General features: G+C 39.6%; 1 protein-coding gene across 2 annotated transcripts in view; it reads right to left on the reverse strand.

Moving 5' to 3' along the window:
• Positions 1 to 10,437: 10,437 nt before the first annotated feature.
• POLD3 (polymerase (DNA-directed), delta 3, accessory subunit) overlaps positions 10,438 to 23,071 on the reverse strand; it is a 59,508-nt gene continuing 46,874 nt past the window's right edge. For both annotated transcript variants that reach the window (XM_015557505.1, XM_006777926.2), the window contains exons 10-12: positions 17,207 to 17,319; positions 15,709 to 15,787; positions 10,438 to 12,547 (exon numbers count right to left, since the gene is read on the reverse strand). In XM_015557505.1, the coding sequence (XP_015412991.1) occupies positions 12,345 to 12,547; positions 15,709 to 15,787; positions 17,207 to 17,319 (395 nt within the window). In that variant the 3' untranslated portion in view covers positions 10,438 to 12,344. The remainder of the gene's footprint in view (positions 12,548 to 15,708; positions 15,788 to 17,206; positions 17,320 to 23,071) is intronic.

The following is a 23,071-nucleotide window of genomic DNA, read 5'->3' on the forward strand; positions in this document are numbered from 1 at the left end:
TCCTTGGGAGTTGCAAATCGGTGGGAAAGTCACATGGTGTCAATGAAATCTGAAGACCTAGGAGCTAGGCCCTGGCTCACTTCCTGACTGTGAGATGTTGGGTTAAACAACCTAGACTAGTGTTGTGCAAAATGGGTGACGGAAATTCTTATGGGATGAAATAAGATGAAGTAAAGCACCATGTAAGTAAAGGTAGGGCAGCCCTGGCCAGTGTGGCTCAGTTGGTTGGAGTGTCATCCCATACACCAAAAGGTAGTGGGTTCAATTCCTGATCAGGGTACATACCCAGGTTGCAGATTTGATCCCTGGTCGGGATGCATGTGGGAGGCAACTGGTTGATGTTTCTCTCTCATGTTGATGTTTTTCTCTCCCCTACCCCCCGCTTCCTCTCTCTAAAGTCAATTTAAAAATAAAATCAAAGCAAGGCATAACTACCTTTTGAAATATTCCTTATCTTGTGAGCCTGCAGCATGGCTTAAATAGGAAAAAGAAATGCCAAATTTCCTCTTGTTTTTCTTACAAAGGTTAAGTCAAAGACAAGAACAAGAACTCGAGAAGTTTTTCCAAGGAAAAACATTGTTCTTGATTTAAATTAAAACCAATTAAATGGAATACGTAGGAAACTATGCTCTATTTAGAAGCGTTTCCTGGTGATATAAAATTAATCAGAAAACTTTATTTTATTCTAGCCTCTCTTTAAATTCTTCTTAACATTTACTAGTCTACTTACCTAACTTTGTGATTTACTAAGTATGGTATACTGACCATAATTGAATCTTTGTTTATAGATTTCAAGACCACTTGGCAGGGATACTGTAGAGAAGACAAGCAGATGAGTGGTTGAGTTAGATAAATATTAAGATTGCTTTAAAATCTGACAATCTGAGATCTGCACAACTAGTTGTACTTGTGCTTATAAACACAGACATGAATCACCATTGAGCAATATGGAAGTGTGAAATAATACACAGCCAAGAGCACTATAGCAGGCACTGAAGCCAAATTGTCAAGATTTATATCTTCCTGACTCTGCTGCTTGCTAACTCTATGACCTTGAACAAGTTCCTTCTTGGCCTCAGTTTCCTCATGTATAAAATGGGAATAAAAGAACCTATCTCATAGGATTGTTATGAGGATTAAGAGTTAATACATCTAACAGACTTGGAACAGTGCTGGGTACATAGTTGGTGAGCAAAAAATGTGAGCTATTCTGCTCTGTTTTAGCTTAACATATGTCAAAATACTAGGGGCTGCCCATGCCATGTTTCATTAAAGCCTTAAAACAACCCTTTAAGGTGGGTGCTAGCTCATTACAAAGGTGAAGAAACTGAGGTTCTCAGAGTACTTACAGGTTTGCATCCAGAGCTCCCTGAACCCCAAACCCTGTGTTGTTTCCATCACCGCACCCTGCTTGCCCAATATGCTTTAGTTGTGGAGGGTGTACACATAGGAGTTGAATTTATGCTAATATATCTTATAAGGTACCCTTTAGGATTTTCCTTGGTACCTGCTTGTTGTTTTGTTTTGGTTTTTTGTTTTTTGGTCAATATTCTCATTCTTAAGGAAGGATGGACATCATTAAGGGTTCACTTAATCACGGTTTACTTACACCACGATTGTGTAAATGGTGAGTGACATTCAAACAGCTAATAAAACACACTCAAATGCTGGACCTTCCTCTGCCTGTGTCTTGCTTTAAATCCTTCGCTGCTCTTTGCACAGGACTATAAAGTTTTGCCCGTTATTATTATCCCAGTTCTTCCCTGAAAAATTAAGTCCCTCGTCTACCCCTTACCTAAGCATCTTCTCAACTGCTCTTCAGTGTGTACGTCTTGTCGCTCCAAAACGGTAACCTCCGAGCTCTTGCAATCCCTAAAGTATCTTACCCGGAACTACACATAGCTAGCTTTCAGCAACTGCTTGACACTTCGGATTTGGATGATCCAAAGCAGATACTAAACGACGTGGTTTTTCCATTCTTCAAGAGCATTCCAGTGAAAGATATAAAATAAGAATCTTGAGAAAGAAAGCCTAAAAGGCCAAGAAGGAAGTTAAAGAAGGACTAGCCATGAAAAACTTTAGTAAAAAAAAAATAAATAAATAAAAATAAAGGAGAAGGAGATGAAGAAGAAGAAGAGAAGCTAAGGTGAGGCCTCAAGAAACAAGGAGTCTGGCAAGAGCAAATGAGAAAAAAGAGGGGAGAGGGGAGGGGAGGTAGGCAGTATTTAGCATTTGAAATGGAATTGAAGTCTAGAGTTAAGGTGGGTTTGGATCAGAAGCCTGACCAAGCTTCTCTGGCTAAAGTGCCTGGGTGGCCATCTGTGGGTGGCCCACACTTAGGAAAAACAACAACAAAAAACACAGACTGGACACCGACACAAGTGGTGAGAAGTGTCATGCCGCAGGGAGTGGCAGGCGTCCATCCGTAATGCAGTCATTTGGGTACAATGTGCCCTTCAGAGAGGGCATGGTGACAGCAGGGGCTAATTTACGGAGCTGCCAGGGCAATAACTCAGCGAGCAACACTGCCTCCTCACAACAAAACGAGGCAGCCCCAGAATGTCTCCTGGTGGTAAAAGCTGCATTGCAGCACAGTGAGATCCCGGAATCAAAGAAAGGAGACAAGTTTACCAAAACGAGCCTTGACACAGAGTACATTTCTGGCAAATGCATTATGCACTCATTCTACTCAGGTCCTGGGGAAAGTATTTCGTTTCCTTATATGGCCCTTCTCTTCAGCTCTCTCCTGTATAATAACTAACGTCTTCTTAGAGAAACAAAGATAGAAGAGTGGAGCTGTTCCACTCACTCCCTCTCCCCTCCACCCCCACCATTTATTCCAGGGAGGTGGGTAGGGGCTCCTATCACTGAGAGTGCAGAGAATGACTAGCTTTTAAAATCACTTTTTTAAAACAAATTATTTCTGCTGGAGAAATCTATGTTGATGGGGGAAAACAAAGCAAATACTGCAATTGTCTAAACTGGCTGCCAAGCAGCCTTATTTTAACCATGACATTTTGCTTTAATCCCATTTGAACTTCCATTTTAATACTACCAGAACTAAGATCCAGTGTGCATGTGTGGGTAAAACACAATATAGCACACAAAGTCAAAATGCCAGCTGTCACTCTGTTAAAATATTTTTTTTTTCCTTTTTACCCATTCTCCCACCCCCTCCCTTTGGGCAACCATCAGCTTGTCCTCTGTCTCTATGGGTTTCTTTTTGTTTTGTATGTTCATTTGTTTTGGGTTTTGCTTTAGATTCCTCCTATAAGTGGTATGTGGTATTTGTCTTTCTTTGTCTGCCTTATTTCACTTAGCATAATATCCTTTAAGGCCACCATGTTGCAAATGGCAAAATCTCATTCTTTTGTATTGTTGAGTAGTATCCCGTCGTATATATGTACCACATCTATTTATCCATCCATCTATCAATGGACACTTAGGTTGCTTCCAGATCTCAGCTACTGTGAATGATGCTACAATGACCATAGGGGTGCATATATCTTTTCGAATTAATGTTTTTGTTTTCTTCAAATGAATACCCAGAAGTGGAATTGGTGGATCACATGACAGCTCTATTTTTAATTTTTTGAAGAATCTTTATATTGTTTCCCAAAGTAGCTGTACCAGTTTCCAATCCCACTAGCAGTGAATAAGGATTCCCTTTTCTCTATATCTTCACCAGTATTTGTTGATTTTTTTTTATTATAGCCATTCTGATAGCCATCTTGATGTTGAACATTTTTTCCTATGTCTGTTGGCCATCTATATGTCCTCTCTGGAGAAATGTCTACTCAGGACCTCTATCCATTTTATAATTGAATTTTTTTGGTGTTAAATTGCATGAGTTCCTTATATACTTTGGATATTAACCCCTTATCAAATTTTCATTGGAAAATATCTTCTTCCATTCAGTAGGCTGCCTGTTGTTTTGTTGAATTTTTGCACAACAAAGAATTTTAGTTTGGTGTAATCCCATTTGCTTATTTGTGCTTTTGTTTCCTTTGGAGGGAAGGAGACATATCCAAAAAGATACTGCTAAGACCAACGTAAAATAGTTACTGCCTGTGTTTTCTTCTAGGACTTTTATGGTTTCAGGTCTTATATTTAAGCCTTTAACCCATTTTGAGTTTACTTTTGTATATGGTGTAAGAAACTGGTCCACTTTCTTTTCTTTTCTTTTCTTTTTTACATGGATCTGTCCAGTTTCCCAACACCACTTACTGAAGAGCCTGTCTTTACCTCATTGTATATCTTTACCTCTTTTGTCTTAGATTAACTGACCATATGGATTTTTTTCTGAGCTCTTGTTCCATGAAAAGGTTGTATACACAACGTGGCCCCCAAATGCCAAAGGAGCCAAGAGACCAAAGAAAGAGGCAGAGAAGTCCAGCTTGTTGGTTAATGAGTTTAATAGGAAATTTACTTACAGAAATGCAGTCCTTGGTAGCAGCAAGTCTTTCATATCTCCATGTCTCTTACCCCCTAGACCATCCATTTTTATTCCCACTCAGATATGAACCCATGAGCTAGGAAAGGAATATGTAGGTGATCAAGGGAAATAGAGAATGGATAGTGGGAGGCTCCGGCACCAAGGTGAGCTAAGAGTTAGATAACTTTAGGGGCGTCTTGGCCCAGAGGAAGCATCAATGGAAATTCCATGATTAACCCAAAGCCTCTGTACACATTCCAGAGTCCAGCCAGGGGATGTGGAGGGGTTCAAAGAAACTGGTTCATTCACTCAGAAATTAAGCTGGTGGATTAGCTTCAAGATGGCACCAGTTCTGTCAGCATAGCTCTGCAGTCTATTTATTCCATTGATCTATATGTCTGTTTTTATTCCAGTACCATACTGGATATATTTTGATTATTGTAGCTTTATAATACAGTTTGGAATTGGGGAGCATGATACCTCCCAAGTTCTTTCTCAAGTTTTCTTTGCCTATACAGGGTCTTTTGTGGTTCTATGTACATTTTAAGATTAGTTGTTCTAGTTATGAGAAGAATGCCATTGGTATTTTAATAGGTATTGCATTGCATCTATACTTTGCTTTAGGTAATAAAAATATTTTTTAAAATATATTTTATTGAGTTTTTACAGAGAGGAAAGGAGAGAGATAGAGAGTTAGAAACATTGATGAGAGAGAAACATCGACCAGCTGCCTCCTGCACACTCCCCACTGGGGATGTGCCCGCAACCCAGGCACATGCCCCCGACCAGAATCGAACCCGGGACCTTTCAGTCCGCAGGCCGACGCTCTATCCACTGAGCCAAACCGGTTTCGGCATAAAAATATTTTAATATTAATCCTTCCTATCCATGAGCATGGTATATCCTTCCATTTAGATATATCCTTTTCAATTTCCTTTTCAATATCTTACATCTTTCATCTCTTTGGTTAAATTTATTCCTAGGTATTTTATAATTTTTGATGCAGTTGTAAATGGGATTTTTTAAAATTTCTTCTTCTGATCATTGGTATTGATGTATAAAAATGTAACTGATTTCTGAATATTAATTTTGTATCCTGCTGCTTTACTGAATTATTAGTCCTAATAGTTTATTGGTGGAGTCTGTTCTATATATAGAATCATCTTATCTGCAAATTATGAGTTTTACTTCTTCCTTTCCAATTTGGATACTATTTACTTACTTCCTTATTTATTGTCTGATTGCTGTGGCTAGTAACATCCAAAACTATGTTAAATAGAAGTGGAGATAGTGGGTATGCCTGGTTTGTTCCTGGCCTTAGAGAAGCTCTCAGTTTTTCACCATTGAATATATTAGCTGTGTTTGTCATTTATAGCCTTTATTCTGCTGAGTTATGTTCCTTCTATGACTACCTTGTTAAGAGTTTTTATCATAAAAGGATTTTGAATTATGTCACAAGCTTTTTCTGCATCTATTAAGATGATTATATAATTTCTATCCTTGATTTTGTTGATTTGATGTATCATGTTAATTGATTTATATCAGATGTTGAGCCACCCTGTGTCCCTGGAATAAATTCCACTTGGGCATGGTATATAATCCTTTTAATGTATTGTTAAATCCAGTTTGCTAATATTTTGTTGAGAATTTATGCATCTGTTCATTAAGAATTTTGGCCTGTAATTTTTTTTTATCATAATGCCTTCATCTGGTTTTGGAATCAGGGTAATAACTGGCCTCATAAAATGAGTTTGGTAGCCTTAGCACCCTTCAAGTTTTTGGAATAGTTTAGGAAGAATAGAAATTAAGTCTTCTTTGAATATTTGGTAAAATTTACCTGTGAAGCCACCTGGTCCAAGACTTTTGTTTGTTGAGAGTTTTGTGTGTGCGTTTTATTTTCACTGATTCAATTCCATTAGTAGCTATTGGTCTTTTCAGATTCTTTTTCTTCCTGAATCAGTCTTGGAAGATTGTATGTGTTTAGGAATTCATTCATGTCCATTTCTTGTCCTATTTGTTGGCATAATATTGTTCAAAGTATTTTCTTATCCTTTGTATTTCTGGGGTGTCAGTTGTCATTTCTTCTCTTTCATTTCTGAGTTTATTTGCCCCCCCCCTTTTTTTCTTGTTGAGTGTGGCCAAAGGTTTATCAATTTTGTTTCTCTTTTCAAAGAACCAGCTCTTGGTTTTATTGATCCTTTCTATTGTTGTTGTTTTTTTAAGACTATTTATTTCCACTTTTATATTTATTATTTCCTTCCTTATACTCACTTTGGGCTTTGTTCTTCTACTTTTAGTTCCTTTAAGGTTAGATTGTTTAGGTTTTTGTTGTTAATGTTATTTCTTGAAGTAGGCCTGCTATGACTTTTCCTCTTAAACTGTTTTGGCCATGTCCCATAAATTTTGAGTCATTGTGTTTTTATTTTCATTTGTTTCAAGGTGTCTTTTGATTTCTTCCTTGATCTCATTGTTAACACATTGTTTAGTAGCATGTTTTTTAGCTTCCACATTGTTTTTCTAATTTTCTGAAAAATTGATTTCTAGTTTTATACGATTATAATCAGAGAACATGCTTGATATCATTTCAATCTTCTTTACTAAGATTTGTTTTCTGTCCTAGTATGTGGTCTATCCTGGAAAATGTTCCATGTGCACTTGAAAAGAATATATACTCTGCTGCTTTGTGTGAAATGCTCTAAAAATATCAATTAAATTCATCTGGTCTAGTGTGTCATTTAAGGCTGCTCTTCCCTTGTTGATTTTCTGTCTGGAAGATCTATCCATTGATGTCAATGGGGTGTTAAAGTCTCCTACTATTGTTGTCAATCCCTTCCTTTATGTCTATCAATATATGCTTTATATATTTAAGTGCCCCTACATTGTGTGCATAAATGTTTACAAGAGTTATATCCTCTTGTTGATGTCTTTATTGTTATGGAATGCTCTTCATTGTCTCTTGTTACAGCTTGGTTTCCAGCAGCTCTCTATCTCACTCAGCCACAATCCCTGCTGGTTTCCACAGCCATTTTTGTGGGGACTTCTCTTCCTGGCATAGAGTTGTGGTCTAGGGAGACAGGTCTGGGACTGGGAAGCCTTGCTCCTCTCGGGGGATCCCCATAGCTGAGATATACCTCCTGCTTCTTAGCCACCACACCATAGGTATGGGACCTGCCTGTTTCATGTCTCTGCCCCTCCCACCAGTCTTTACATAGCCTTTTCCTTATATCCTTTGTTACAGAAATTCTGTTCAGCTAGTATTTAGGTAGTTCTCAATGGTGTTCTATAATTTAGTTGTAATTTTGATGTGGTCATTGGAGGAGACAACACAGCACTTACCTACTCCACCACCGTCACCAGAAATTATCTATTTATCTTTAACTTTTACTACAATATGTCTTGGTGTAATTATGGATTCATCTATTTGGACCTCTCATGCTTCCTAGACTTGGATGACCGTTTCCTTCCCCAGGTTAGAAAAGTTTCCAGCCATTATTTCTTCAAATCAACTTCCTGCTCCTTTATCTTTCTTCTCCTTCTGGGAATCCCTATAAATGCAAGTGTTTGTGTGCTTGATGTTGTCCCAGAGCTTCCTTAAATTATTTTTTTGAAAAGAAAAAAAAAGTACTTATATTTTGCTGACTTAATTGGTTGATTTCCATTAGTCTGTCTTCCAGGTCACTGATTCTTTTATCTGTATTAGCTAATCTGTTGTTTATTCCTTCTAGAGTATTTTTCATTTCAGTTACTGCATTCTTTAGGTCTGCCTGGTTCTTTTTTAACTCTGTTGTTTTCCCTAAATTCCTCTATTCCACTCTCAAGTTTGGTGAGCATTCTCATAATCATTTAAGTCTTTGTCAGGCAAATTATTTCCATTTCATTAGGGTTTCCCTGCCCCACTCCTCCTGCCCTGGGGACTTTTCCTCCTTTTTTTCACTTGAGAACTATTCTTCTATCTTCTCATTTTGTTTGACTTCCTATGTTTATTTCTGTCATTCAAGCGAAATAGCTATCTTTCCCAGTCTTGAAAAACTGGCCTTGTGTAGAATTGATCTCTGTATGTCAGTAGTTTTGACAGGCAGGTTGGAGCCAAGAGAGGGCCTATGCAACTGGTGCACCAGCCTATGGGCTGCAAGTTCCTCCAGGTGGGGAGATCTGGTGCATGTAATAATGTATTGATCCTGCTTGCTCCCTTTGTTCAGAGACAAATGTTTGGACAATGTGGCTGGGAATGCACTGTGGCAGTCTTACAGTGCTGCTGTACCTGGAGAGAGCGCCTGCTCACTCTGTGAAAGTAGAAAGGAAGTAAGCAATGATGCTCACCAGCACTTCGGATAATGGAGATTTTCCACAGATCCTGGAGAGCTACATCTCCCCAGTCTTCTCTATAAGGCATCTCTCATTTGTTGTGATCTTGTGTAGAAGCAACATCTATGTGGATTGTGTGCCAGGTAGTTATGGCAGGCTGGATGCAGCCAGGCAGATGCTTACTGTGCATTGGTGTTGGCTTGCCCAGCTGGAGCAGCTCCGGGCAGAGAGACCAGGTGCATGTGGTGACACCTGGTTGATCCTGCTTGTTCCCTGTTTGGGCCAAACGGATTCTGAGCAGTGTGGTTGGGAACGTGCTACAGCTATCTTGCAGGTATGCCAGAGCACATGGATAGAGTTCCTGCTCACTCTACCAAGGTGGAGGAAGATGTCAACAATGGCACTCACCAGCTCCTCCAATCCTGTAGAGCTCCAGTGGTCACCCAGCCTTCTCTACTTGGTTTCTTAATTCATTTTTTTGTGCAGAAGGTGTTCAATCAGCCTTCAATTGCCTCTCAGAGGAATTGCTCTCTATGTAGGTGTACATTTCAGGTGCTCGTGAGAGGGAGCAAGTTCAGTGTCCTCCTATGCCACCACCATCTTGTACCTGTCCCAGTTGTCACTCTTAAATGAGAATCAACTTGTTACTCTTCTTAAAACTCTTCACTTGGAATCATATTTTTCAAACGAAATCCAGACTCCTTAGCAGGAACCCCAACTTCATTTCTCAATAGGTTTTCTCCCTATTCCTAAATTCAACAGTCCATTTCCCCCCAAAAGCCATACTTCTCTGCCTGAGAAATCCTTTTAGAGCCTTTGCTTGGTAAAATCCTACTCACCTTTCAAAAAACTGCTTGGCTTCTCTCCCCTAGGAAGACTTCCTCCACACCTCCTCTCCTAGGAGCTCTCAGAGGACCCTGTGCTAACTTGTCGCTGCACTCACCACATTATTTTATTTTACTGGCTTGTCTTTTCCACTAGTGAGGACAGGGGCAAATCTAGGATTCTATTATATCCTCTAGTAGCCAGGTCAGAGGCCTGATACAGAGTAGACACCCAATAAATGTTTTAAGGAATAGTAAATACAGCCATCTATAAATCTCACTTTCTTTCATTTGGAAAATATCCAATCTCTCTAAAACCTTTCCAAAATCAGACCATTGTGTTCCCCCTTTGACCACATTTATAGCCAGAATGATGACTCTGAAAGACTAACATCTGGGTCATATCCTTGATAACATTTCAGCGTTAGGAGCTAAATGCATCATTTATGACATCAGGAAGGAAGCCACATTAGTAGAGCACCTATGTGCTGCCATTGTACACTAAGTGTATGCTATGCATTATTTCAGTCTTGACCATTCATGGTAAGTCCTTTTAGCTTTTTTGGTAAAGAACCTGAGGCTTAGGAATTTGCCCAAAGTCACACAGCTAGCAAGTAAGGAAGCCAAACTAATACAATGTGCAAGATCAGGACTAAATTTTCTTCTAAATGAACTAAAAAAATGAGTTTGGCTGGAACTAAGATTTCCCACAGGGCTGAAAAAATGATGAAGGCAGCAAATAACTTGTCCATCTCAGACTATGGGTATGCAATTTTTAACAATATAAACTAAAAAACAGCCTTGTTCCTGTTCAGTTTAAATAACGGCACACTGTTGCCATCCTGTCAAATAACAGACTCATCAGACATTCAGTTTGAACTATTTTAAAACAACTTCTCAAATTTATTGAACTCATGGGATAATATGGTAGAGTTTTGTGTAAAGAAAAAAAAAAGCCACCTCTTACAAAATCTTGCAGACAGCTCAGAGGTTAGGCAGCATATTGGGCATAGTAATCACAGGATCACTATCACAGAATCTGCATTTTCCTTTTAACCAGCACCAGAGGTTTCCAATTCTAAGTTTAGTTTACTACAGATCTCAGCATAACAACAACAACAAAAAGACTGAGTTGATTTTTTCTTTACTTCAATTTAGAAAAATGACCAGAGGCAATGACAAAAATATCCATTCAAACGGGATCCCTCTCTAGAAATTTTTTGTAAAGGTCCAGGCTTTCCCTCTTTTTCTCCATCCTTCTGGATTTAAAAAAGAAGAGGTTGGAATATGTCATCCTTTACTCAGCTTGCTACACAAAGCCTCTGCCTTTACAAGTCCTAGATGTAATGCCAGGACTCATCCCCCAAACCTCTGGGCTTAATCAAGTCCATGGGTGCCTGGCTAGAGAGCCCTTGGTGACTCCTGCTCAAGAAACTGCTCTTAATCCAAGGTCCCTCACAATACTGACTTTAAACAGTAGATGGCTGACCGCTCACTTAGGATACACACCAGGCCAAGATGGAAAGAAGTCAGACATCCCTTGTCTCTTCGCAATGAATCACACCAGCAGCCAAGCCTGTGCTTCCTTCCCAGAGCCCACGGCAGCCACTGCCACACACCTCCACCCACTGAGCTCACTGTGCAGCCAGAATGGAAGTTGTTAAAAGTTATCACTGCAATAGATGACTTTCCTTAAGTAACAAATGAAAATATTTTAATAGCAGTTTAGTCCTACTAACAACTCAGTCTCTCCATCTCTTTTGGGGGAACCTGGACTTTTAGGCAAATGGGAGGGTTAAACATACAGAGGAGCAACATCTGTATAATGTGTGCTTTTATCTCTTCCTCATGACCTTGGGAAATGCTTATTTCTGAACATTCAGTTTCCTCAAGAAGAAATTTTACTTAACTGTTACATACTGCATGTGGGAAGGGAGAGAGGGGAGGAGACAAAAATCATAAGAACAGTGTAAAGTGCGCGCTGTGTCAGCAACAGGACCCGTCCTCTAATGCTGTCAGTGCTGACTCTAGGTGATTTCTGGTGGAGTTGAATACATCCTTACGTTCCTATTTGCGCTCCGCCTGAGGCTTTGCCCTAACCACTAATTGCAAATGAAGGTCTAGAGAGCTTTTGTGAAAGGGGTAAAACACAAGTAGTGAGCTGGTATGCAGCCAGGTGTCAGTGTACTTTATAATGGAGGAAAAGAGGATTACAGGGAGATTTCTGTTTCAGCCTCAGTCCAACCACGATTTAAAAGACTTACAGAACACGGCTTCACACAGAACTGTGTTAGTGGGGAAGGGATGATAAGGGGAGTGGAAAACACATCCAGTAAAATTCAGGGATTTAAAAAAATACCCACACAAGTCCATGGAATACAAAGGAACACAGAGGAATACTCCCTGAGCTGTAAGTGCATCAGGGCACAAGGTAGGTCGGGTGCAGTGGATGAGCCACTAAATGGCTTCAGTGATAATGATAATTCTGAAACCTGTTCCTTTTTTTTTTTTTTTTGAGAAATTCTTCTCCTGGACAGGTCAAAGATTGTGCTTTAAAAATGTCATTAGAAGGTAACAGCTTTTTAAATATTCTTTTGCCTCTTGCTTCCAGGTGATTTCTTCTTGGTTAAAAGCCAGTAGTATAAACCTTTCAAGATGGAAGAACAGTCTTCTGACATAGGTGAGGTGAGGCGCTGGATGCACTTACACAGTAAGTGAGAGTCTGTATGTCTTGGTCATCTCCCTGACCATCCACATCTCTGACCTACAGAGATAGCAGTTCATTTCCTCTGGAAGAAGCCAGTAATGGACACTTGTCTATTGGCTTTGCCCAGAGCAGCAGTCCCTTTCTTGGGGCCCTTTCGTTCCTCTTTGGGTTCTTTTTTCACAGTCATTGCTGGGGGTCTGTGTATGGAAGATGTCTTCATCTTAAGTTCTTCTTCACTATCTGTGCAGGATTCACTCTCGAAGACTTTTTCAGTCACTGGTAGAATAAGGGGAAAAAAATGAAACATGAGTGGGCTGAGTCATTTAGAATACTATTCTATCAAAAGAATGAGAAGTCTTGTTCACCCAGATCCCCTCGGACACTCTGATCAAGGAAGGTGTGCTCATCTACCACCAAAGTTTCCTCCCACTGGGAGATCAGATCAGCTGCAGGTAGCAAGTATGTGGCATCTTGAGATCACAGTCTCTAGTTGGGGTTCAGAATCAATACTCACCCTTATTCCCTCACTGCTATGTCCTGTATCTTTATTTAAATATATTTTTATTGATTTTAGAGAAGGGAGAGAAACATCAATGAGAGAGATCATTGATTGGCTGCCTCCTGCACATCCCCCACTGGGGATCAAGCCCACCACCCAGGCATGTGCCCTGACCATGAATCAAATGGCAGCCTCCTGGTTCATAGGCCCACTTTCAACCACTGAGCCAGGTGGGGTGTCCCAGGCCTTTATCATTTGACTGCCCCAATCCTGCTTTTGGGTCTTGCTTAATCTCCTGAGCTCTAAGTGGTGCTTGCCTATTTCCACGGATCATTTTCCTGGTCTTAATCTCTGCTCTATTTGCCAGTTTTGATCCTGTCTAGTCTCTGACTAGCTCTATCCTGATGTCACTCATTCTCTGCACATCCTAAGTACAGAGAATTGGAGATTAGTTCAACTGTTCAGTTCTTGGTTTTGAATGACTACTAATTAACCCAAGATTTACGTGGTCTAAGTTTACATCATAAAGAGAACTGTCCCAAGCAAATTCTATCAGATGACAAACTTGATAGTTTTTTTTTTTAAATATATCTTTTATTGTTTTTTTACAGAGAGGAAGGGAGAGGGATAGAGAGTTAGAAACATTGATGAGAGAGAAACATCGATCAGCCGCCTCCTGCACACCTCCTACTGGGGATGTGCCCGCAACCAAGGTACATGCCCTTGACCGGAATCGAACCTGGGACCTTTCAGTCGCAGGCTGACACTCTATCTACTGAGCCAAACCGGTTAGGGTGAAACTTGATAGTTTTAAGGAAGGACCATGATACAATGAGAACTATAGTTACCAATTCTCTTACTCCCTATCAGCCAAAGGCATATTTTACTTTTCCCCCTGCCAATAAAACTCAATGAAACCTGCCTAATGAAAAGCATTATACTAGTGAACAGACATTATAAGAAAGCCCCAAAAGGCACAGACCATGTCGCAGAACTAATGAGGTGTCTCTCTAATATTATTGCAATGTATATACCAATACAAGAAACAGAACAATGCCACCTTCCTGTGACATTAGAGAGCTGAAGCAGCTGTATAACCAATGTCATCTAAATTCTTCCTCAGCCTTTCTGTTTGCAGCAAATGATGGTAGAAAAACATCTTTTCTTAGCTGAATAGAATAACCCAACATACATAATAAAAGCTCAGGTGATTAAAGTGAAAGGTATTTTTTCCCATTTAAGAACAATGATAGTTTTAAGCTTGTAATTACTGATCATTTCTAATAAAATATATTAGTCACATTGTTCTACAGGCATAAGCATTGGAATCAACATATCTCTGTTTTAATTCCTAGTCTGCCATTTATACAATTTCAAACTTCAACGTGCATCAGAATCACCGGGAGGGCTGTTAAAACACAGGCTGCTGGATTCTGTTTCCAGAGTTTCACATTCAATAGGTCTGGGGACCTCGTCTTGAGAGTCACTTCTCTTTCCTTCCATTAAGTGGGAAGAACTCTGCCTCAGAACGTCCAGATGCACGCAGTAATCTTTGGTAAGCATCCTTCAGTGCTATTTTCTCCCTCGCAGTGGGCTATGCTGGTGGTCAACTGGCTACTCCTTCACTTCATTCCCTCTGATGTCATTAAGGTTGCATAATTAACAGTCCCTTCCCCAAGAGTTGCCAGGATTTGTCATTACTTTCAAGAGCCCAGAATTTACTTTGCTGACTCCTGCCAACTTAGAGGCTAAAAACACTGATAAGCGTTAAATATGTATTAAGTGTTCTCAAAGGCCTTCCTACTCAACTTTGTTCCACAGACAAGAGGGCATTAGAAACTCCCATGAGCTCATTAGAAATGCAGAATCTCAGGTTCTACTGAATCAGAATCTGAATTTTAGCAAGGTTTCAAGTCATGCATCTACTCAAAGTTTGAGAAATGTTGCTCTAAAATACTTAGGGAATTTCCTTGATATACCCATTAGTTCAGCAATTACAATCCCGTAACACCAATCCCATCTTGTACGCAATTTCAAAAGCATTATGTAACTAGATTACTGGAACAAAATTAAAAGCTCTTATGAATCATTGATCAGCTCCCTCCTACACACCCTGTGCTGGGGATCGAGCCCACAACCCTTGACTGTTCAGTCCACAGGCTGACGCTCTAACCACTGAGCCAAACAAGGTAGGGCTTCATGTTTTTTATATGGCTGAATAATATTCTGTACACACACACACACCCCAACTTCTTTCTTCATTCATTCATTCATTTGTCAATGGATACTTAGGTTGTTTCAAAGCCTAAATTCTGTTCCCCTCTAGGCCTCCATAAAAAGCACATTCTTTTACCCAGAATGGCTTACAAATAGGAAATATTAAGGAAATGAATTGGAAGAGTCAAACCTCTATGAAAAACAAATGGAACAAAATACCAAAGACTCATGACACTCTCTTCAGTCTAATCACCTGTAGAAGCTTCTTTTCCACTGTTCAAATGTATAAAACGACCATTCTAAAAAAACCAGTGTTTCTCAACATCAATGATAACATCTTAAGCTGGTATTGTAATTTCCATCTCGAAAGTGTTTTTAGATGTATTACCTCACCCGAATCTTCACAATAACCCACATGTAGGCAAAATGGAAAATTTACCTCCATTCCATAGATCAAGAAATTCCCCACCAGAGGTGACAACTTCCATCCAAGATCTCAAAGCTTATTTTTATAGTGTATGGTCCAGACAAGACCAGGTGTTCTACCTTTACTTGTAATGGTCTCATACCATGCTATTCCAAGTGTGGGCCACAGACAGGCAGCACCACCGGGGGAGAGTCACATGCACACTCAAGTTTGAGGCCCGCTGCTCTATGAAGGATCATGGTGCCTCTCTGTGGTAATAACTACCTGTGAATTTAAACCCAAAATGTTTCTTACCTATGCAGCCTTCCTCATCCACAAAGGTTTTAGATTTCATCACCCGCTTTCGTTTTCTTTTGTTTTCTCCACTTAAGCTCTGAAAGATCAGAGGTTATAACATTTAAGGTGACCAATAAAACTACAAAGAAAAATAGAAGTTTAATTTATAACAAGCAACCTCCAATACTCCATGATGGTAAGCTGAACGAGGAATTCTACACATTTCCTGTTAGAGGACCAGCCCTCCCACACAGACAAGTTATGGTCATTGTATGTGTAGGCTTGATGTTTCATTGTTCATGAGAAGAAAAGATATTGAGCAAAAATCTGAGTTCATTCAGCAACATACTTTTGTTGAGCAGTGCAGGCACCATGGGTTAAAAAGACCAATAAGACAAGAACCTTAATGGAGAAGACAGACAGGAAAATAGACCATTTTGATAAAGGCATTACTGGAGGGCCGAGGCAGGTATTATGGGAGCACACAGGGAAGGCCCCTAAACAGACCAGAGATTTCCACGACATCTGCCCCTGCTGTAGATACTTGCTATTTCAGCCTTGACACTGTAATATAGGCCTGTCTAATTTAGTCTCAGACTGGTATTTTACTTTCCTTTATCTCCACTGGTCTTTAACCCCTTCCCCGGCAGAAACGTGTATACACGTTTTCACAAAATGTTCTTTTTTCAGTCGTCGACGAGTATACTCGTCTAAAACTTTACCTTCAAAAACCAGCTACATACGTACCATTCTAAATAATTTCATCTAGAAACTTTCTGAGGAAATACTATTCTTAACCACAAAAATGGGAAGAAAAAATAATTACAAACTGTTTTCATAACCAGCATCAAAAATACTATATAGAACCAAAATAAAAAAATTAGTCTGAAAAAGAAACGTTTTTAACAAAAAAATTGTTGGGGAAGGGGTTAATCCCATATGCTTTTCAGCTAATGAAGAAATCAATGCAAAATTTAAATGACAGTCTTAATACAATGAATTCAGGAAAAATGATAGACATAAAGGAAAAAAAACTTGTCAGCACCCATCTTCTCAACTCTTCATTATTTACACTAACAGATACAGACAAGATGCAGCTAGAGATCACTCAAAACTACATTTCCCCATTTGTTGCCGGCTTTTCTCATCCAGCCCTTTTCCGGAAGAGTAACAAACGTGCATAAGCTGTTTGTTCTATCTTTCACACACTTTGCTCTGATGCAGGCAAGACCTCATTCTGCACAATTCCAACGGGAGTTGGGTAGCACAGCAGCCCTGATGCTGGAGGTCATGGAAAACAAAGAGCTCCCTCTGAAACTTTGACCTACAGCTGAAATCTCATGTCAAGTGAGAAGACATATTACCCTGTCTTCTTACAACCTATAGGAGAGAATGAGACAAGAGCCATCTACTGGCACTTGTGAAGTATACAGCAGAGAACAGATTTAACACAGCAGTTTTAGGCCCTGGATGGAAAAGAACACATGGGAAGGTAGCCATCCCAGCAAAGCTGTACCTTGACAGAAGGAGGCTCTGGCTCAGTCTTCGTCGCTGGTTCAGGAGGTGGAGATGCAGGAGGCGGTGGGGATGGTGACTCAGCTTCATAAACCCCAGGAGAATCTGGTAGGACTGAAATTATGAAACAAGCTTAGGTAAGAGAACTACAGGCACTATCTGGTACATCGCCTTCTCCACTGGCTCAGTTTCCATATCCAGCAAAGGGCATTTTGCAGGCAGTAATTCATGACAACCAAGGACTCTGCAGTTACATATCTCTACACAAATATATCCTTAAAAAATACATATTTTATACAAAGAAAATTAGAGAATCAAGAATCATTAGAGCTGGAATGTACCTGAGAGATGATCTTAGCTAAATCTTATTTTACAGATATGTCAGGTATGAAGTTGTTTTATAAATATCCTATGAGTCATGTATATCACATTGTTTCACTTTATCCTCATAACAATTCTGAGACAAGTATTATTCACACATTAGAATTGAGTAAACAAAGGTTCAGAGAGGTTAGACAAGGTTACGAGCTTACAACTGAGGCAGAAGGTTTTAAAGCAAGTCCATCTGATTTCTTAACCTTACCACTCCAACTATCCCATGCTGCCTCACCATTCAGGACCAGACATTTTCTCTTAAGATCAAGTAAGTGGAGATCATCTCAGATCATACCCAATGTCCCATGCCAGAGTCTTTGTGACCGTGGTCTGAGAATTCTTTGCAATCACTTGAGATGTTTGGTAGACTGAAACTTTCCAGCTGATGTTAAGAGCATAAACTTGGGGGGCGGGAGAAGGGGGTCATTTTTGAAATGATTACAATTAGAGTTCTAACAACTAAGACCTGCTTATTATGCTGTATGGCAGGTGTGGGGAACATATGACCCATGGGCTATATAAGGCCTACGAAATTATTTGGTCTGGCCCCGCCAAGGTAATAGGGGTGAGTTAATTAAATGTTTGACCCAATATAGCAGGCTAATTTTTAAGTTGATACTTTTATATGGCCCACAAATTATGTTATAAATATCCAACTGGTCCTTGGCAAAAAAAAAAAAGTGCCCCACCCCTGCTGTATAGGAACTATTTCTAGTGATGGCCCCACTAATGAGGCCAGTTTTGCTATACTAAGAACACTTTTCTGAAAGAAACATTGCTAAAGAAGTGATATCACCAAGAGGAGAGCGCCACCAGGAGAATCCCATCATTTCCAAATAGTTCCAGAAATAGTGGTCTTAGAAGGCCCATGAGAGGGGAAGTGAAAATCCTCAGCTGACCTATTGCTTAATCACCACAAAGAAACTGCTGGTCAAGGGACTGGGTAGCTGCTTAGCCACACCTGCTCTCTGAATCTCCTGGCTGTATTCAAATTCTTAGCACAAGTCTTGGATCTGAAATCCTCCCAACTGATTAGCTCAGTGTTAAAAATTATGACTGGAGGGTTCAAGACAAATGACCTAAAGAGGTGAAGCAGAACGAGAGCCAGAACAAAACAATAAATATACACTTCAAGTATGAAATGGGCCCCCAAACTTTATAGACTCTGGGACACAAGAGAGAGACATAAAAAGAAAGTGGTCCAGCTATCAACCCGGCTCTGGGAGGTTAGAACCTGATGGGTGCTCAAGCAAGCAAAAGGCAAGTTAAACCACAGAACCAAGCACTCATTTTTTCTGACCTATAACTATTAAGAAAGCTGTGTCCCAATGTGTTAGAGTGGTAGGAGAAAAGTTTATGCAGTAAGGAAGCCAAAGAAAAGGAATTTTGAGTACCCACAGTAATAAACTCAGGAGTACTTACTCTATTTACAATTCTGTTAAGTACCTGACTTAAGCAAGGAAAACACTTAATGCTAGTGGCACCTTCTAAGACCCCTTTTTCACTTCAATGTATGAAACTGTTAATCTAGATTCCCCCTTCAGACTCTAAGCTCCATAGAGGTATAGGTACCATGATTTTACTGGCACTGAACACACAGTAACAATAACTTCTTATTTTTAAATAAAAACAATTATTTTTCTGAACTAAATCTGAGATGAGGGGCTTCTCTGTCAGGAAGATTCAGCATATACCTCCCTCTTCACTCACCCCAGAGAAAAACAATATAATGATAAAGGCATGAAATGTAAATGCCCCACCCCACGCTGGGAAGAGAACAAAAGAGAAGCCAAGCACTCTTAATGAGTAAGAAATTTCAACAAATCCCTGGAAGACAGAAGGCAGATGGCTGGCGGAAGGTTAATAGAAGCACCAACCAGTTAGATGAGTCAGATGGAAGATGTTACTATCTATTATAAAACTTCCGTTTTATCTGATTTTTGAAATTGTATTAAGGTATTTTAAAAAAAATTTTAATGAAAATATTTTAAGGAAGAAATTATAGAGAAAACAACTAAAATTTTCTGGACTTTACAATCATTCATTCTCATAATAACCCATTATTACTGGGTTAACTCAAAGTCATTATTATTTTAAACTGAGATTTCATCCAAAGACATTAAAACAAAACAAAACAGAAACAACAAAAAAACATGCCCTAGCTGGTTTGGCTCAGTAGATAGAGCATCAATTGTGAATTTGGTTAACACTTCTATTATAGAGAAAGGGAGAATAGCGATATTAAAATATTTTTTCTAATTAATTTCCTTTCAGTGTGCACAAATTCGTGCACCAGGCCACTAGTCAATGATGAGAGAGAATCACCGATTGGTAACCTCCTGCACACCCCACACTGAGTATCAAGCCCGCAGCCCAGGCATATAGCCTGACTGGGAATCCAACCGTGACCTCCTGGCTCCTAGGTCAACACTAAACCATTGACCCACACAGGCCAGGCTGAGTTTATTCTTGTATTATTCATTAATTATTGTATTATTTTCTATACAAACAATTGTAAACCTATTTTTGCCCCACCCTGTATAACTGTAACAAATATGCAGTTTTTCAGTAGTGAGACATCACTTACAGTGCTCTCAACAAAAGAAAGCATCCTTTATTGAAAGCAGAACAAGACTATAGCAAAACAAATTTTAGGGATCCAGCAAGGTAACCACTGTTGATCAGAATTTTCTGGCAGAGACTGGTAATTAGAATTCCTGGAAATCATAGCTTCCTAGGAAATTTTTTTTACTACCGATCTTAGCCTTCCAAAGGGGGTCATTTGCTTAACATTCTCCATAAGCAATCTGGAAGGACTGAAAATGTTTAGCAAAGACAACATATTGGTTAAAACTATTTCTTCCTAACAATGTAGTTCTTAATGTTACTTCTTTCTAGGTTCAGCCTTCTCTTACTCTATGAAGAGAGTAATTGTTAAAAGTGCTGACTGCCAGGGAGAGAAGAAAGGAATAGCCTCTTAAGTAGAGAGTTGAGGAAATGAAGGTGGGAACTTTCTGAGAGAAGGCAGGATGACTATATTACTTATTACTACTGTTAATTACTGAGCACCTCAACAGGAAAAGTGGAGGGAGAAGAAGAAAACCTCGTCTGTGTCAAGCACTCTCCTGGCACTTTTTTTTTCCTTTTTTTTTTTTAAATATGTTTTTTGATTTTTTAGAGAGGAAGGGAGAGATTTAGAGATAGAAACATCAATGAGAAACATCATTGATCAGCTGCCTTCTGCATGCTCCCTACTGGGAATCTAGTCCCGCAACCCGGGCACGTGTCCTGACAGGGAATCAACCAGGGGATCTCTTGGTTCCTGAGTCAACGCTCAACCGCTGAGCCACACCTGTAAGGCTCTCCTGGCACTTTTGACACATTATCTTATTTGATGTTCATAAAAAGCCTACAGTTTCTAATAATATCTCCATTGTAGAGCTGAGAAAACAAGGAATTGAAGTTGATAATCTGTCTAAAGCAGTGGTTCTCAACCTTCCTAATGCTGCGACCCTTTAATATAGTTCCTCATGTTGTGGTGACTCCCAACCATAAAATTATTTTCGTTGCTACTTCATAACTATAATTTTGCTACTGTAAACAATATGTAATTATGTGTTTTTCGATGGTCTTAGGTGACCCTTGTGAAAGTATCATTGGACCCCCCCAAAGGGGTCGCGACCCACAGGTTGAGAAACCGCTGGTCTAAAGAGTCACACAGTAAGTGGTGGAGGTAAGATTTAAATGCAGACTGTCTGACTCCAAAGTCCCTGCCAGCAAGTCCACTCCTGCTGCTTATGAGCTAACTTTGAGCTCAAAACAACATACTAAATGGCACATATTCAGTGTAACAGAAATAAAACAAGAATAGGTTAGCGACTGTGGAAAGGTTTAAAATAAAATCCCACTGGCTTTGAGACAAAGAAATTTAGAAGTAAATTGGCCATGGTTTATAAATTTAGTCAGATGCCAAAAATTATTTTTGCCAGAGTAAAAATCTGAGAGCCTCTGCTTTACATCATCTGTTACTATAGGTTGTCCATTTCTATCACATTTCTTCTCACTCATTTCCAAACTAAATAACCCCACTCGTATTTCAAATCACCCATGGGTATAATTGTTGTGGACTAAGGGTCAGAATCACAGAGATTATTTCAAAAGTATGTAATGAGTGCTCCATCAACCACAGTAATTCTTTGACTTAGAAGCTGACTCCTTTACTAATACTAGAGTATCTAGTTTCCCTTCCTAATATACATTAGGCTCATGGCTTCAAAGACTTTTCCAGAATCTTCCCCAAGTTCTTTTCCTGGTTGAAAATAGGGAAGACTGTTCCAATTAACATATATCCCTAAGTTACTTCCAAATTATTTTCCCATGTGTCTGCAGAGAGTTGCCTCTATTTTCTCAATTCTTAACTGGTCAGAATGTTCCTTGATGCTTGTTTCATCAACACACTTGGGAGTGTTCCTTTAAGTAGTCGTGGTCAAAGCATTTTGATAAATGTCACAGGATGAGTATCTAGCAACTGCCCCTCTGGGATGCCCACACTGCATTCTCCCTACCCATTCCAAGGATTCATTAAAACCATGGCTCTGTTGGGCACTGTACCTCTCACTTACATAAACTTGAACATGTAAGCATGACTTGGGAGGATCTAAATCCATGGAAGAGGCAAAAGATGTACCTCCTGCCATAGCCAGATTCAACCTTTTGTACAGGTTCTTAGATCTATTTCTTTCTTTTGCATTACTGTCATCTATATATACTTTTTTTTCCCCACTCAAGAACAGGAGTTATGCTTGAACTCATACCCCCTTTTGGAGAACTTCTGTTATTGTTTTCAGTTCTTATAGTACTTTCTAAAAGTAGAATTAACAAGTTTAGTTTTGTCCTTCAACAGCATAGCAGGTTCTTTTTTTATTTCCCCACTCATTTTTCTTCTTTAATATCACTCAGCATTGATTTGTTTGTTTTTGTCTATGTACCTTTACATGATACTGAATTCCTTTGGACTAGCATTCCACTCTCCCCTCCCATTACCTAAAATGTTTTATACCCATTATGGCAAGAACTCATGGAGAATCCTAGCTAATAAGAGGGAATATGCAAACTGACCATCATGCTGTAACACGATGGCAGCACCCAAAGCAGAGGCAGGGGATTCTGTAACACAAGATGGCAGCACACACAGCGGAGGCGGGGTTCCCGTATCACAAAGGTGGCGGCACCCACAGCGGAGGCTGGTGATCCTGTAACACAAGATGGCGGCGCCCAAATCACACCGAAGGGAAGGTGCCTGTGTAAACTGTGAAATGCATGTCCTTAACGAAATTCAAGAGGCATTCACGTTGCATGGAATGAAATGTTCACATTTCAAACTTCCAGACTATCCTTCATTAATGGATACAAATACATGTGATGAATCGTACGAGCGACAACGGGCACAGGTTTTGATAAATTCTTTGAATGATGAACAGTTGGCAGCCTC

Source organism: Myotis davidii, unplaced genomic scaffold, assembly GCF_000327345.1.
Source record: "Myotis davidii unplaced genomic scaffold, ASM32734v1 scaffold169, whole genome shotgun sequence".
Lineage (NCBI taxonomy): Eukaryota > Metazoa > Chordata > Mammalia > Chiroptera > Vespertilionidae > Myotis > Myotis davidii.